At 32.1% G+C, this 16563-nt stretch overlaps 1 protein-coding gene across 1 annotated transcript; it reads left to right on the forward strand.

Moving 5' to 3' along the window:
* Positions 1-4659: 4659 nt before the first annotated feature.
* Positions 4660-6612, forward strand: LOC130979224 (pentatricopeptide repeat-containing protein At3g02650, mitochondrial). Its single transcript, XM_057902605.1, has 2 exons — positions 4660-6471; positions 6547-6612. The coding sequence occupies exon 1, from the start codon at positions 4758-4760 to the stop codon at positions 6450-6452; it is 1695 nt and encodes a 564-aa protein (XP_057758588.1). The 5' UTR covers positions 4660-4757; the 3' UTR covers positions 6453-6471; positions 6547-6612.
* Positions 6613-16563: the final 9951 nt, after the last annotated feature.

Below are 16563 nucleotides of genomic sequence, written 5' to 3' on the forward strand. Positions count from 1 at the left end.
CTCTCTACCAAGGCAGATGGTGTTGAGTATTAAAGTATTTGCCAAGGAGTTTAGTCGAGAAATATACAGTGCACAAGTGCATCCGGCGGGAGGATCTAGTCTGTGATGGGGACCGTCTGGAGGAGTGTGCTACCAGTCGGAATTGGTGCAACTTGTAATCTTTTGTGGCCTGCAATCAAGGTACTCTTATTATTGATATAGTAAAATATTTTTATTAAAAATTGTGTGATTTTTTAGTAAAAAGTAATGAGTCTTAGAAAATATGTGTTGCTAATAAGAAATGAAAAATAATGCAGCAAATAGTGGAGATGGAATGTCAGAGATGGGAAAGTAAAGGCATAAACATAACATACTAAATAAGAGAGAACAAAACAGGATACAAAGCAGGTGCACTTAAAGAAGGTTTAAAGCGTAGCTATGTCAAACACTCTGAATACTTTGCAATATTTGATGCTGATTTTTGGCCTGAACCTGATTTCTTAAGAAGAGCCATTCCCTTCTTGATTGGCAATCTTGACATGGCTCTTGTTCAAGCTCGTTGTAAATTTAGTAAATAAAATCCCAAACTTATGCTTTCTTTCTTCAATTAGTTTTTGGAATGAGTTGCTTAGTAAATTAAGTTAGTCAAAAGTTAATAACTACCTGAACGTACTTATTGTTCTGGTGATGAAGTTAAAAGGTCACCCAGTTTATTTTTACATCCCTTCACTATTCTTTTTACGAACTAGTAATATTCTAATATTATTTGCTCTTGAATTTGATTGATTTGTAACATAATTGATAACCTTGATCATGTTGAGAAATAAAGAAATATGACTCTGATGAGATTTTTATAATTTGTGCTTTTGGAGTAGTTGCCCGCTGATAGTTCAGCCATTGGCTTAAATTTTCAATGGCTATGAGTTTCAATGGCTATTGATCCTTGAGCTTCACTTTAGTTCAGATGTGTGTGCTTGGTTCTGGAAGCTTGTTTTCTTGTTCATTATTAGATATTTTGTATTGATTGGAGACTAGTTTTGCTTTCTAATCTTTCTCAAATGTTATTCTTGTCTTTTGTATGAAAAAAATGAATAGGGTATATTTGATGCTATTCTTTGTGGACCCATTGATTTCTCATTGAATCCTTGGCCTTCCATAACGAGTAGTGCCAAAGATCTGGTCAAGATGTTACATGCTGACGCCAAGGAATGGCTTTCAGCAATTGAAGTCCTTAGTAAGTTAATAAATTTGTATTATATCAAAAGTGGTTTATATCTTATATGTAATTGTATTACACTATTGTTTCTCGCTGTGTGTTATCTACGGAAAAAACTGGCATGAAAAGATTTAATTGTGACACAAGGATTTTGCTATATAAAAGTAAGTTTGACATGAAACATGCTAAAATTGATACATGCTCTATTTGTGGTATTGGAGACAACATAGTTCCAGCCTCCTTCTATATTGAGAGAAGCTTAAGATTTTTTTTAATTCATTATGGCTGCTTGCTATCGTTGCAGTCAATGCAATATTTACATTCCATTTGTCAATGTTTTATGTGATTTTAATGCATACTTTTCACTAATGCTTCCTTGATGCTGGCATGAATTTTTTTACATTAATTCAGTTAATTAAATGATTTAATGAGATGAAATGAAAATTTTCATTTGTTCATTTTGCTATTAGAAAAATATACCTATATTTTTTATTTGGGAACCAATGTATGAAATTGAAATATGGATTTAGCCTCTAATATCTGAATTCTAATGCTATACCAAATCTTGAGAGTTAATATTAATATGTTCAGGTCAGAGGTGGCCAGCTATGGAGGATTGATGTCTACACATATAACTCAGATCTTGTTGAAGGTATGTATTATTATAAAAAGGGGCTACTAGTTTTGATTACTAAGACTGTGTTTATTTATAGAGATAGGACATTAAGACAGGGACACATAGACATAAAATTGTGTTTGACAGAAGAGATATGGACAGATACAATATATCTAGAAACACTGAATTAGTATATCTTGTGTCCATCCTAACAGGAAGGACATGGAGACACTAACAAGGAACACAACTTATTTTTTATTTTTTTCTTTCATTATTCTTGTTAATTTTTCATAATTATATTTTTTATTATTATATTTTTTATCTCAATTTTTTTGAATGAAAAAATGAGAATAAATTGGATTTTTATAATTTGTTCTAATTTATCACCAAACAGAATACAAGAACACAAAATTTTGTGTCTCTGTCCTTCAGTGTCTTGTCTTGTCCTATTCTCATTGCCTTGTCTTGTTCTGTTCTTAAAAACAAACACAACCTAAGTGACAAATTTGACATGCTTAAAATTAGTATTGATTTTGCAATTTGTTGTATAGTTCTCATGTATACAGGTTACTGTCGCCCAACAGCTTCTCCACTTCCGACAACTATACAAGAGTTGTGTGCAATCATTCGTGTGCTACAAATTAGTCCGGATGTTGTTTAGGAATTAGATTAAATTTTTTTAATATAGAATTGTATTTTTTTAAATATTTATTTTGGAAGTTGAATTTATTTTTTCTTAAATATTTTATTCATATTTTATCATGTACATAATTCATATAAATCAATGGAGATTAGTTTTTTAGTATTTTATTTTATTTGAAAGATTAACTTATTAATATTTCTATTTTATTTTTATTTTTTCTTTTTTTTTTATTTGAAAATGATTAGGGCACGCTTTTAAAGTGTAACGACAAGTTTTCAATTTTCAGCATACTTTAAAAGCGTGGCTGTATGTCCATCTTTCGGTATGTTTTAAAAGCGTGGTTGAATGTCTATTTTTTGGTACATTTTAAAAGTGTGGTTACAGGGTTATACATATAGCCATGCTTTTAAGTGTGCCAATAAATTAAAGCATGGCAAAAAGTAAAGCGTACCAATAAATCAAGAAAAGCGTGGCGATAGATCAATCGACACGCTTGCAGATGTGACTTTTCAAAAGCATGTTGGTAGCTCAAAAAGTGTGGCAAAAAGCTATCGGCACACTTTTTTGTCCTTTTCGACACGCTTTAAAAACGTGGCAAAAAACTTTTTTTTTTTGTAGTGGAAGAAGCAATTTGAGGTTGAAAAAACCAGAGAGATGAAGACGATGAATTCAAAGGTACCTTTCTATGGAGTCTAAAGTTATATATATATATATATATATAGAATCCACTGGGAGAAGAATTAATGGAGAAAAATTACGATGGCATGAAGGGGGACTTTGGTTCTGGAGCATGGTGTGATTGTGTTTATTTTTTCCAAATATAATGCAACGAGATTCAATGGAGTAATAAGGAGATGGAGAGAGGTTATGATAACATAGAGATGTGGATGTTTAGAAATAAATATTACGAGTTGAATAAAAATATAGAGGAGTGTGGTATGTTGTTGGGTTGCGGTGGTGAAGAGATTCGAGGGGAATTATCTGATGGGTCCATCGCTTTCTCATGTTCTTATCTATTAGTATTTGGGCCATTCACTACAGATAACCATGTGCATCACGAGGTGAACTCAGCCTCTATGTATTAATGAGAGACGTCTTCAAGGTCGGATGAGATAGAGGAGCATAGTGAATCTAACACACAACAAAAGAAGAAAGAGGATGAACACTCATTTTATGAGGAAGCAATGATCACAAAGAGAGTTTGTGATGAGGCGAGTATGATCTTTGATGAGTTGGAGGAGGATCTAGTTCTAGAGTATGTTGCAAAAGCAGAAAATCAAAAGAAAGACAACACATGTAATCTAAGGCCAAGGAGAAAAAAAAAAGGCGTCAAAGGAGAGTACAAGGGAAGTTGATATAAAAAAGTTTAGGCTCAGCACTTAACTAATAAAAGAATAAAAGAAAAGTAAGTAATCTCACATCAAATTTTACACTATTAAAAACATCGATAATAATTATTGATGACTACAAATCACAAAATTTACTCACTCCTTAGCACTTTTCTACAAAATATTCAACGAAGTCAGGTGGATAGCATACATTGAGGTGAACTAAAAGCAAGAGGTAGATATTTAGTTATATTTTATGTTGCCTTTGTTGCATGTTTGATGTTATATTCTTTGGATTTTTTTTTTTATCTTTGTGTTTTCTTCGTTTACATGTTATTTAGATGTAGTTATGTCATATGTGTGTTGATATAGATGGTTTTTGTAAGTCGCTCACCTTTTTTGTTGGGACCTTTGTAAATTTGAAATATAAAAAAAAATGCTTACAAAATGTATAAAAATTTTATTTTTAATTTTTTTTTGAAAAAAAATATTTAATATTTAATATTTTTATCATAATTTTAAATATTTTACGAGTTTATTTATTATTTGTATATTTTAAAGTTATTTTTATCAATGACGTAAACTTTTAGCTACATTGTTTTTTTTTGGCGTACAACTTTTAGCTACATTTTTTTTTTTTTTTGGTATTTACTTTTAGCTACATTTTGATACTCCGATATTTTTATTTATTCTTGTCCAGCTGGCCATTTACTGGCAAATTGTCTGACTTGTACTGTACTTGGGCTAGGCCCATAATGGGATAACTGAGTAATATTAAATAAGAAGCCACGAGTTTCCTAACAAAAAAAAAAAGAAGCCACGAATTCGACCAAAAACAAAGAAACCAAATTAAAAAAATTATGTCCCCCAACCAAAAATTTTGAACAATGTCGCAGTCGCAGCATCCTAAAACCCCGAAAGCCGGCATCTGAAGAGTGAAGAAGAAGAAGGAGGAGGAAGAAAGAAGAGAAAGAGATGTCATCGTGGAGATTGATCCTCGCAAGAAATGCTGCTGCACGCAACTGCATCATTGCGTCGCGAATCCCTAACTTCCCTCTCTCGCAATCTTGCATACCCAACCAACCTCCATTAAAGCCCCAACCAACTCCTCCCTCCTCCACCGCCTCTCCCCGTTCCGTTTCCCGTTTCTTCCTTCCCAATGACTTCCGTTTCTTCTCTCCTAAAACAGACATCACCTTCGACGACGACCCTCCGCAAAACGACGCCGTTCCGCTCTGGAATGAGACTGAACCACAAGAAGCCGCATTAGACGAAGGAGAAGGACAACTAGAAATAGAAGAAGAGATTCACGAGATCAACGACGAGAGATTAGAATCCCTGCGGGTTCTTCTACAAAGTAATGACGACAGGTCGTTTGAGTCATCTCTTAACGACATGTGTTTAACTCTGGATCATAACTCCGTCGCCAGAATAATTGAAATCCCGTCCGTTTCGGGCGAGAATCTCGTTAGGTTTTTTAACTGGGCCCGGAACGACAAGTCGTTTAAGGTATCCCCCTCTGTGTTGGAAACAGTGGTGTCAAAGGTGTGCCAAGGTATGAAGAAGAAAGAGATATACTCTCTGTGGGATTTGGTTCGGCATATTGGTGAGGAAGAGAAGGGTGTGCTGAACGTAGGGATTCTCAACGAGTTGATATCTTCGCTGTCGAAATTGGGGAAAGGAAAGGCTGCACTCGAGGTCTTTGATAAATTGGAGGATTTCGAAATTGTGCCGAATGCTGACAGTTATTACTTCACGGTCGAAGCTCTTTGCCGGCGGAAAGCTTTCGATTTGGCTTGGTCCGTGTGTCGAAAGATGATTGATTCACAGATGGTGCTGGAAGATGTAGAGAAAATTGGTAGCATGGTGTCTTGGTTTTGTAAGGGGAAAATGGCCAGAGAAGCACATGAAGTGTATATGGCAATGGAAGAGAAAAGGAAGCAGTTACCTTTGTCTTGTATTAGCTTCTTGGTTGCCAAATTGTGTCAAGAGAATGAGACTGTTGGATTGGCTTTGAAGGTGTTGGCGGATATACAAGGAGAGAGGAGGCACCGTGCGATAAAGCCTTTTTCCGCAGTGGTTAGAGCTTTGTGTAGGATTAAGGATCTCGATGCAGCAAAGAAGTTGGTTTTGGAAATTATTGCAGATGGTCCACCTCCTGGAAATGCTGTTTTCAACTTTGTGATTACTGGATATTGCAAAGTTGGGGAAATGGGACAAGCTATGGAGATGATGAAGCTCTTGGAGAGTAGGGGTTTGAAGCCGGATCTGTACGCTTATGCTGTTCTTATGAGTGGCTATTCAAATGGTGGTGAGATGGAAGAATCTAGGAAAATATTGGAAGAGGCTAAAAAGAAGCATCCTAAGTTAACCCCTGTGATGTATCACACACTAGTTCGTGGATATTGTAAGTTGGAACAGTTTGATAAGGCTTTGGAGTTGTTGACTGAGATGAAGGATTTTGGCATTCGCCCTAGTGCAGATGAATACGAGAAGCTGATCCAGTCGCTATGTTTGAAGGCTTTGGATTGGGAAATGGCGGAAAAACTACAGGAGGAAATGAAAGAGAATGGGTTGCATCTCAAGGGTATCACTAGGGCCTTGATTAGGGCCGTCAAGGAGATGGAAAAAGAAGTTTTGGAGGCTGGAAACTCTGGTTCAGCAGCATAATCATTGGCGCTTTTTTGAGGTAGCATGAAACAATGTCTAATATTTGTAATTCTTTTCTTATTAGCAATTTCCTCATCACATGTTGTGGCAGCAGGTTGCAATCTCTATGCAAAAAAACAATTCAGAGCATAAAAGTTCAGAAGTAATGGTTGGTAGTGAACTGAATTTGATGTGTTAACTTTACTTGCATGGCCATTTTCAAGCAGGTGCTTAGTTTCCTATGCTTCCGTTCCTTGTTTCATCACCATAATGATGTAAAAAATTGGAAACTAACATTTTATGGCCAACAATTTGCCGACATTTATCTTTCCTTTTAAATTTCTCCTTCTTTCTCTTAACATTTGTCAATCCACTACCTGGCTGATTGTTAGTTAAAAAAAAGTTGGTTACCTAAACTGTTATTTTTGTTTCCCTTATACACGATATAATTGTGTTTTAAAAGATGCTTGACATCTTGAACTATTTCATTTGTGTGTGATTTACTACAATTGAATAATACAATTATCTGAATTCTTTTTTTAATCCTTAACACTGAATATTTTATTTCTATAGTAATTTCACTCCAGATTTTCAGAACTTAGGAATGCACCCTAGTTTAGGCTTATATCCCAAGTACAAAATATGAGTATCTCCTTCCCGTAAAAGTGTATTCGGTTACTAAGATAGGAAAATAAATTGCTGCATGAATAGCTTTTGGAAACAAAGGATAGAAATGGTTTCATAACAAGGAAGGCAGGGAGGAATATGGTGCTGTATTTATGCTAAATTATATTGAAATGGAAATTGAATGTTTCAACTTCCAAATTCCAACTACTATTTGTATTTAAAACTGTAGAGGTTATGCCAATTGTGTCTAAAACTTGAAATATTATTTGCTTTAAAATTACGAAGGATTAAGATGATGAGGTATTTTTCTTGAGTTGCTAACTAGAGATCTTGTTTTGTTGAATGGCTTCCAATATTCTTAATGAAATTATTATATATATGTTACATACTAAGAACAAAACTAAGATGGAATAGGAATTTGGTAGGGAATAGACAACCTGCTACTTGTTAGTTGTTACTAGGATGTGATTCCGCAAGTGAAAAAATTAATTGACCCATGATTAGTACAATAGTTATCCAAGTCTATAATCCTGCAAGCGAGTAATACATAGCTATTTCTCATATTTTAGAAAGTTGAAATGGTGGTGTGTTGTTGGCTGTTTGTCTCTGTCAAATTTCAATAGTGTTCTTGTTATTGCCGGCATTAACTGCTATAGCTATACTATACTTGACTTCTGACCAAAAAAATAAAATAAAAAAGATGTTAGTTTTTATTGTCTGTAATAGTCCTATTTGTAAAGCTATCTGTACTTGCTATAGCTATACTAGGTTTATATACATGTTTTGTGTAAAACTATCTCTCTATGGTGTATTCAAGGGAGAGTATAAGTGATGAATTCTTGGGATTGAAAAGGAAACATGTCTTGTATTGACAGCAAGTCAGTAACCATTCCTCAATATTAATATCAATACGGAAGGTGGGATTCGAGTGCTGCCTCTTCGTTTTCTCTCTGCCTCTTTATACTGCCTCTTAAGTGCAGTATAAATATTAGGTGTTGGAGTTTTGTTTTCCTACCTTTTATCTTTGCTATATCAGGATATTTGATGTGAAGTTTTGTTTTCAATGATAAAAAAAAATGTGAAATGCATGTTGTCCTTTGTGTTATTTTTCTGTTTGTTAAATTAGACCTTTAGTTATTTAAATTCCGGCAGTGTCTGTTCCCTGGGTAATGTCTGGTACACTACCCTCTCCTATTAACGTCTTTTGCATCCCAGTGAATCTGATATGTCTATTAGGTTAATTTGTGTACAATGCTTAACGTAGATGCGATGTGTCCAACTGTTTCAATAACTCCCGAGTGAATGGCTATTATTAGGTTAAAATTCATAGCCCTTTTTTTTTTCCGTCGCGTTTAACACGGTATTTTTGTCTCCAAGAGATTTAGAATGTAGTTTTGTCAACAATTCGCAAGAACATTTTTTAGTGGCTTATCCTTTTTATGCTCAGATTATATGCTACACTTCACTAATTGAAAAAAGAGTAAAGTATGTTTTGTTTGGGGTAAATTTCAAAGTTGTCCCTAATGTTTCAATCGTCTTATTTAAGTTTCAAACGTTTCAAAATTGACTCAATGTTGTTTTACCGTTAGGAATCCGTTAACAGAATTAACGCCAGGACAAAATTGAGACGATTTTGAAACGTTCGAGACTTAAATAAGACGAAAACATTGGGAAAAAAACGATACATAGAAATAATTTTTAATTTTATCTTTTAATAATATTAATTTTTTACTGTACATAGTATTCAATTATTTTTTAATCACATCTAAATAAATTACATTTAGTCACATTACTTTCATTCTAAATAAATTTATTTTTTTATAATTTTACACTTAAAATAATGTAATTTTTTATAAATAAATAAACTTTACACTTTTATTCTAAATAAATAATGTAATGTAATTAGAATGAAAGTGTAAAATTATAAAAAAATTATAAATAATGTGATTAAGTAATGAAAATAAAATTATATTATTTAGAATAAAGTATAAAATTTATTTATTTATAAAAAAATTACATTACTTTAAATATAAAATAATAAGAAAATTAATTTATTTAGATTTTGTATTAATGATAAAATAATAAAAAAATTAATTACATTACGTTGTGAATGTTATATGTATTTCTAGTTTTTGTATTAATGATTTTGGACTTTTTTGTAGATGAATGAAATGCTGAATATTTTGTTTCATTACGGGGCAATCTTAAAAAAAATGAAGGGAGATTGGTATATTCTCCAGATAATAAGACTTGTCTAGGCGATCTTGACGTGGAAACTCTAGATGTCTTCTCTATGAGAAAGAGAAACTATCACAAGGAGCTTGGATATAGCATATACAACACTGCTGGTAGCATGTTCCAGGGAGTAGCCTTGAGAAAGGTTTGGGAAATTTAAATTTTAAATAGTGACAATTAAGTTAAGAGATTTGGTCATTTGTGATAAAAAAGAACAAGGAGTGGTTAATGTATATTATGCGCATGTTGTGTCAATTCCATAAGTATTAAAAGGTAAAGAGATTGTGGTGTATTTGGATGATGAAGGTGAAGGGTCTAGGTAGATATTGAATATGGCCAAGAATACTACATCAAATAGATCAAAGGCTCCTAAAAATTTCCTCTCCCATCTCCCAAATCCCTAAATATTACTCATGAAGCTTTGGTTGTTTCAATTTTCTATTTGATGTCTTAGTTATACGAAGATTAATTAAAATGTTAATTATAATGTGACATTGGATACCATGAATAAACAATTTCAGCAATTTCAAATTTTCATTCCTAATTTCATTCATTACTCGCATGTTCTCACACTTTAACCAAGTGTATTAACCAATTATACAACCCACTCACACATTACAATATATCACTGTCAAGAATACTAGCATTACAGACACAATAAGCACTAACAAGTGTTGAATCAATTTTTAACTCCTAACATCAGTTTCTAACCTCCAAAGTATCCATACAAAGTTTATCTTCAATTGATCATTCTCACTAATAGAATCTGATTTTTCAGCCACTTCATCTTGCCCAATATTCGTCCATACAAACAACACACACCACCTCTTCTGACTTGTTTGAAATCAACCAAAGCCAATTACCCATGCAACATAGCAATCAGGGGAAGAAGACAAAAATTTAACATAATCCTATTTTTATAACTCACATTGTAATTAGGACATCTAAAAAATGGCTTATTGGAGAATCGTATGGTAGCTCCAACTACACCATTCGGACACTTATGCAATCTTGCTGCAGTTTTGCATCCTCCCCAGTACCCATTGGAAGGTGAGCAAATTGAACTCCCAATTGTCGTGCTCCCATCTCCTATCATGGCTTCACAACAAGAAATTTCAAACGAAGAATAATATTGGAGTCAAAGGAAGAAGAATAAAATAGCAAATGGGAATGAATAAATCAGGGGTTTTAGGGATATAAAAGGGGGAGCTAGCCAAAAGGGGTCAACTGAGTGTTACATCATCACTATGTTTGCTTATTCAACGCCAGAAAGGGTTCTAGGGACCACAATAAGAGTGTGTTTGATTTGCATTTTTTATTTATTTTCAGTATTGTTTGTTTTCTGAATTTTATAAAAAAAAAGTGAAAAAAAATAAAATCTTATTTTTATTTTCATTTTTTTATAAAATCTAAAAAAAAAAAAATACGAAAAATAAAAACTGAATATAAAAATATAAACCAAAAACATTTTAAATTGATGAAAGTTGTGAATTTCAAAAACCATTATGAAAATTGAGTCCACGTTACCATTTAACATTATCTTCTAATTCAAAATCTTTTAACAAGATTTTGCATGTCCACGTCCAAAAAAAAAAAACAAGATTTTGCATGCAATCTTATAAGCCACGTGTCCAACCAGCATCAAATACTAAAATCAGGTATAGTATATATTATTGGAAACATTTTAAGTGCACCAGGGAGCACCGGTGCACCAATTGTTTTAACCGTTGATTTTAATTAATATATATTATATATATTTTTTATAATTCAGATCAACGGTTAAAATAACTGGTACACCGGTACTCCCGGTGCACTTGAAATGCTTCCTATATTATTTTAAGACACTTGAAGTTTATAAAAAGTTAAAAACACAAACACTTTATTTTGTGTTAGATAAATAAAAAAATTATGTATTTTTATTTTAAGCTATTAAGAATGCTATTTAAAAAAACATCTAAATATAATTTTCAACTCAACAAACATAATTTTATATATTAATATATGAGTAATTATCTAAATCAGTTCTTGAAATTTTTATAATCAGACACTTTAGTCTTTTAAGTTTTAAAATATATAGAACAGTTTCCAACGTTTACTTCTATTAGACAATACAGTCTCTTCTATTAGTTATTAATAGTAACTGCTGACACGAAATATTAATTCACACATGTGGTCGTTGAATATCTACGTGTTCGATCTGAATAAATCAATCCATAGGATGAAATACAAAACGGTCACAAAAGATTTTAAAAAAATCTCAAAACATCCTTAAAAATTTTTAAAAATTCTAAAATAATTCTTTCAAATTATTTATATATAATTATTTCTAAGTTAATAAATTTTAACTTCTAAAACTTTCAATCAATTTATCTCAAATTTTGATTATTTATATATACAAAAAATTTATATATTTTCAAAATAAATTATAATTAATTTTGAAAAGACACTATTTTTTAAAAAAATTAAAATAAATGAACCATATTTATTTTTGACAATTCAAGATTTAATTTAATTTAATTTGTAGGTACCATATTCTATGATCATTCTTTAATGATGAAGAAGAGAACGAGCTAATGTTGTTTGGAGAGGTAGAAGAACTCTCATTTAACATAAAAAATTTTACATAAACAGTTCGGAATATTTGTGCAAATGCTTATAAAGGCAAGACTTTGGAACTTGTATGTAATGCAAACTAAATCATCTATGAAATTAAATTTGTATGTTTTGGTCAATAATAAAGTTAATATGAATGATTTACAAACAAATCCTGCTAGAGAATCAATAAAGAATATTGACAATGTGTACAATGGACTGGTTATTTAGCCTAATAGAGATAAATAATAAAAATCACTTCACAAATTATCTAAATTCAAAAACTCTCGTTCAATTATTTCATATCAAATTTCAAAATTTCAAATTTCCCAATTTCAAATTTTAAATTTCAAATTTTTAAAATATCCAAGTAGTCATTTCAAAAAAAATAACCATCTGAAATCCTAATTTACTAAAGCATTTCACTCCAATACTCTCTTCTTTTTCAACCGGCGGCCACCCCCACCTTCATCAATAATCATCCCATTTCATCGTCGCTGCTTGGCTTGCCACACGACACTCACCCTTAGTAAAAATAACCATCCACTTAAAGATGAAAATAATCATCTACATACCTAATGAATTGAACATCTAACATAATTTAATTATATATAACTAAACGCAATCCAAGCAAAATAATCATCTACATAAAAATTAAAATAACCATCCGCATACCTACTAAAATGACCATCCTAAATTGACCATTAAAATAGAAGAAGAAGATAAATAAACAGAAGAAATAACTATGATCATCCAATAATTTAATTTTTATTTAAAAAAATGTATAATTTGACACATGAGTTTTATGATTTGATGTAACCATAAAATTAGAGAAACAAAAAATAGCAAAAAAAGTTTGAACAGATGAGGAGACATGAGTGAGAATCAAAAGTAAGTAATTGAGAATTTGATTTGATATTGTCTTCAAGCACGCGTACGTTACATCTACCATACTCACACAGTTAATTCAAACAGCGGTGTCATTGAGCTTTTGGCGGCACATGCGGGAACCCGTGGCGGTATCGACTGGAGTCTGCGGCAGCGTCGGCGGCACAGTTATGTGAGGAGAAGGAAAGGTGTAAGTAGCAGATGGAGAGTGACGGCTCTACTAGGATTTGGGTGTAGAGATCATATGTAGTGTGAATGAATTTAACTACTAATCTTAATTTTTTAAATTTCAAAATCTGAATTTAAATAATTAATTAAAAATCTGATTTTTAATTTTTAAAATACCTTTCTTTTTAAACTCATTGTACAGTACACATTGTACACTAAAATTATTGACTCCTTGTACTTTTTCTTTACAAAATTTTAAAGTGAAGCCCCTAATATTTTATAACACTTGAAGAATAAATGTCTTGACAAATTAAAGTGTTATGTTCATATTTTGTGCTAGCACAATTAGCAATTATGCTAAGAAAATTTTTTTATGTTTATTTGTATCTTAAGAGTTTAGATATATATATATATATATATATATATATATATATATATATATATAATAGTCTTCATAATGCAATAATATCTTGGATTTAGTTGTTATCAATGATTTAAAAACCGAATCTGACCAGTTCGACCGAGTAACCAAGAACCGGTCCGATTGAGGCTCAAAATCGTCTCGCAAAAACCAGTTAAAAAACCGACAAAATCGGTGATTAATCGGTGAACCAACAGAACCAGCCTAGTTTTTAAAATTGCCTATTCACTACTTCACCCCCTCAAAACGGCCAGTTTGATAAAAAAAGAACCCTCAGCAAAACACCTTATTTCCCCTGGCCCATTCATTCTATCTCACAAGTCACAAAAAATCCTCAAACTGAGAAATCCTAACCCTATCAAAGCAAAGCAGCCACCATCCCCACCACTATCATCGATGGCAATGGCAACCAGCGGTTGCCATCCTCGCTCTTAAAGGTCTCTTCTTCTCCACCTGTCGCTAGAAGGTCGTCATCAAGCTTGAACCTGTCCTACCTCGTTGTCGTCGACCGAAAATTCCTGCGGCTCAGCTCTCTTCTCCTCGCTATCACAAAGGTCTACTCGGATCTCTTCTTCTGGCCATGGTGAACGTCTGCTCAGCCCTATTCTTGTAACACTTTTATTATCAGAATGTCACACTTCTGGTTGTGCTACTCTGATAGCGAGAAGTATTATGACGAATTTCATATACTAAATAATAAAATATGAGCTTTTGACAGAAAATCGTATCGTTGTTTTCTTTGAAAAATCAAAAATACTTTTTCCTAATCAAACATGCATATATAAGCAAATTCAATAACAATCCTCATATAATATATATATATATATACCAGACATCGTATACAAGTAACTTATAAATAGTGTAAGCATACATATTATTACAATTCATATCCCTCTTACAAAAATACAATAATAAATGCGAGAAAACTATATAATATATACAATAATATACAACACAATCAGATGCGTAGAAGAAACTCCTTAAACTCTCTGTCCATTTCGAAAAGGAAAATTTGCAGGGGGTGAGAACATCGTCCTCGCAAATTCTCAGTAGAAGGTTTTAAGAATTGTCATAAGAGTATACGTAAAAGAAAAGAATTGATTTTAACTGCAATGGTTGTCGCTTATATTATGAATCTATTCAAAACATTAATAATTAATTATCCAAAAATTTAAAGTTCACTTCTTTAGTGAAAAGAATATCATAACTCAATTAATATCTCATAACATAATAATTTCAGCTTCCGGCCCAACATATAATCAAATCTCGTTATGGCCTCCATCCCAAATCAAATCAACTCGGTCTCCGGTCCAAATCAAGTCAAAACACCATCAAAACTCAGTCTCAAAATAGAATCAATTACCAGCATCAACCGGTACAAAGAAAATACAATCAAAGAACAATTTCAGCCAGTACCACATCAAGAACAACCCTCAGCATTACCATTGCCAGCATAAGAGATCTCTCAGTTGTTTAAAACACAGACAAAATAATACAAAGAATACACAAACAGAGAGGACAATTAAGCCAATTAGTTCAATTAACATATAGGTATAATTATGCAAATAGGAAAACCAAATACAAGATGCACACCCAAACAATACACACAAATACAAATTATGCATGTCTGTCTTATGGTCAATAAGCTCATTTATCGGTTATACAGTCAAACCCGACATGTCCGGTAGCTAACTCTCGATAGTCCCTCGTTATGCGCATCCCCAAGCTCAAACTCATATTCATTGATCAATGTCCATGGGGGAAACATGTGAGAAGGTATAAGTGTCCGGCCACATCTTGCGACGGAGGGTCAACAAAGTCTCAATTCTGACTGGGAGCAAACGGGACAAAACCAACATCCTTACATATTATCGTGGAAGCTCAAATACCGACTAGGAACAAGCAGGACAAAACCACAATCCTTGCATCTACCCCAGAAGTTCAAATACCGACTGGGAGCAAGCGGAACAAAAGCATAATCCTTGCATCTATCATAGAAGCTCAAATATCAAGATCTCTTTTAAAAGATAAAGTTAAATCTATTTCTCTTTCATAAAACTCATTTTCACCAAATCAAAAGTCTCAAGTAAACCTCAATAATCCATTCTTCAATTCTATTTGAAATTCCCAAAAACATAACTCTCATATTTGAAATGATTGCATACAACCCATTTTCAACTTCATTCTCAAGTTCAATAAATATTGTAAATTCACCAAAACTCCTCAAAAGGTAATTCTTTAATCAAACTCAAACATAAGTCTTTTTATATCAAATCGAACACAAGACATAATTTCTTTCTTAAATAAATCAAACTCAAAACATGATTTTTTTCTTAATAAATCAAACTCAAAATAGTACAATTCCTTTCTTAAATAAATAAAACTCAAAACACAATTTTTTTTCAATAATTCAGACTAATCTTTTTTTTAATCAATCAAAATTAAATAATATAATTATTAAATCCAAATCTTTCTAAATAATCATTTCAAATGAAGTCTCCAATTTTTATAAAAATTTCAATAGTATCTCTAAAATTCGGACTTTACCATCCTTTAAGGGTCTTAACCAAACCAAACCAAATATCTCTCAACTATTCAAATCATTTCTAATTAATCATCATAATAATACCAACTCAACTCAATGAAATCAACAAAGTTCAAATCTCAAGCAACCAATCTCATCAATTCCAATTTAAACCAACTTCAACAACATCAATCAATAATTTAAAATTCTCAGTTTTCTCAAACAGTTTCAAAACTAAACCATTCCTTAATATAAGAATATATATACCAGATTTTCAATGCAATTCATTTCTCCATATATATATATATACCAATCGATTTTCAAATCAAGATTTCATTAACTATCACAGCACCAATTCAATCAATTAAGAATTCAATCAAGTAAACAATCACATTCTTTCAAAATAACTCAGTCAATCCATAAGACTCATATAATTACCAAAAAAAATATATTTTTGCATCAATATCAATTTATAACAATTCTTAAAAATGAAATGAATTTAAAAAAAGCATTCCTATCTCGAATAGTCAAACCTAAAAGCTATAAAACGCGTCAAAACTTTCTTTCTAAACCACAATTCTAAACCACTTTCACAGCAACTCCAATCACAACATGTAATAACTAAACTCAACCTTATAGCAATATCGTGATGAAGGCCGGCGAAAGGCGACGACAAA

Source organism: Arachis stenosperma, chromosome 5 (assembly GCF_014773155.1).
Source record: "Arachis stenosperma cultivar V10309 chromosome 5, arast.V10309.gnm1.PFL2, whole genome shotgun sequence".
Classification (NCBI taxonomy): Eukaryota; Viridiplantae; Streptophyta; class Magnoliopsida; order Fabales; family Fabaceae; genus Arachis; species Arachis stenosperma.

Bases quoted from the DNA above. Each gene is read 5' to 3' on its own strand.
- LOC130979224 (XM_057902605.1), top strand. From the start codon at position 4,758: ATGTCATCGTGGAGATTGATCCTCGCAAGAAATGCTGCTGCACGCAAC.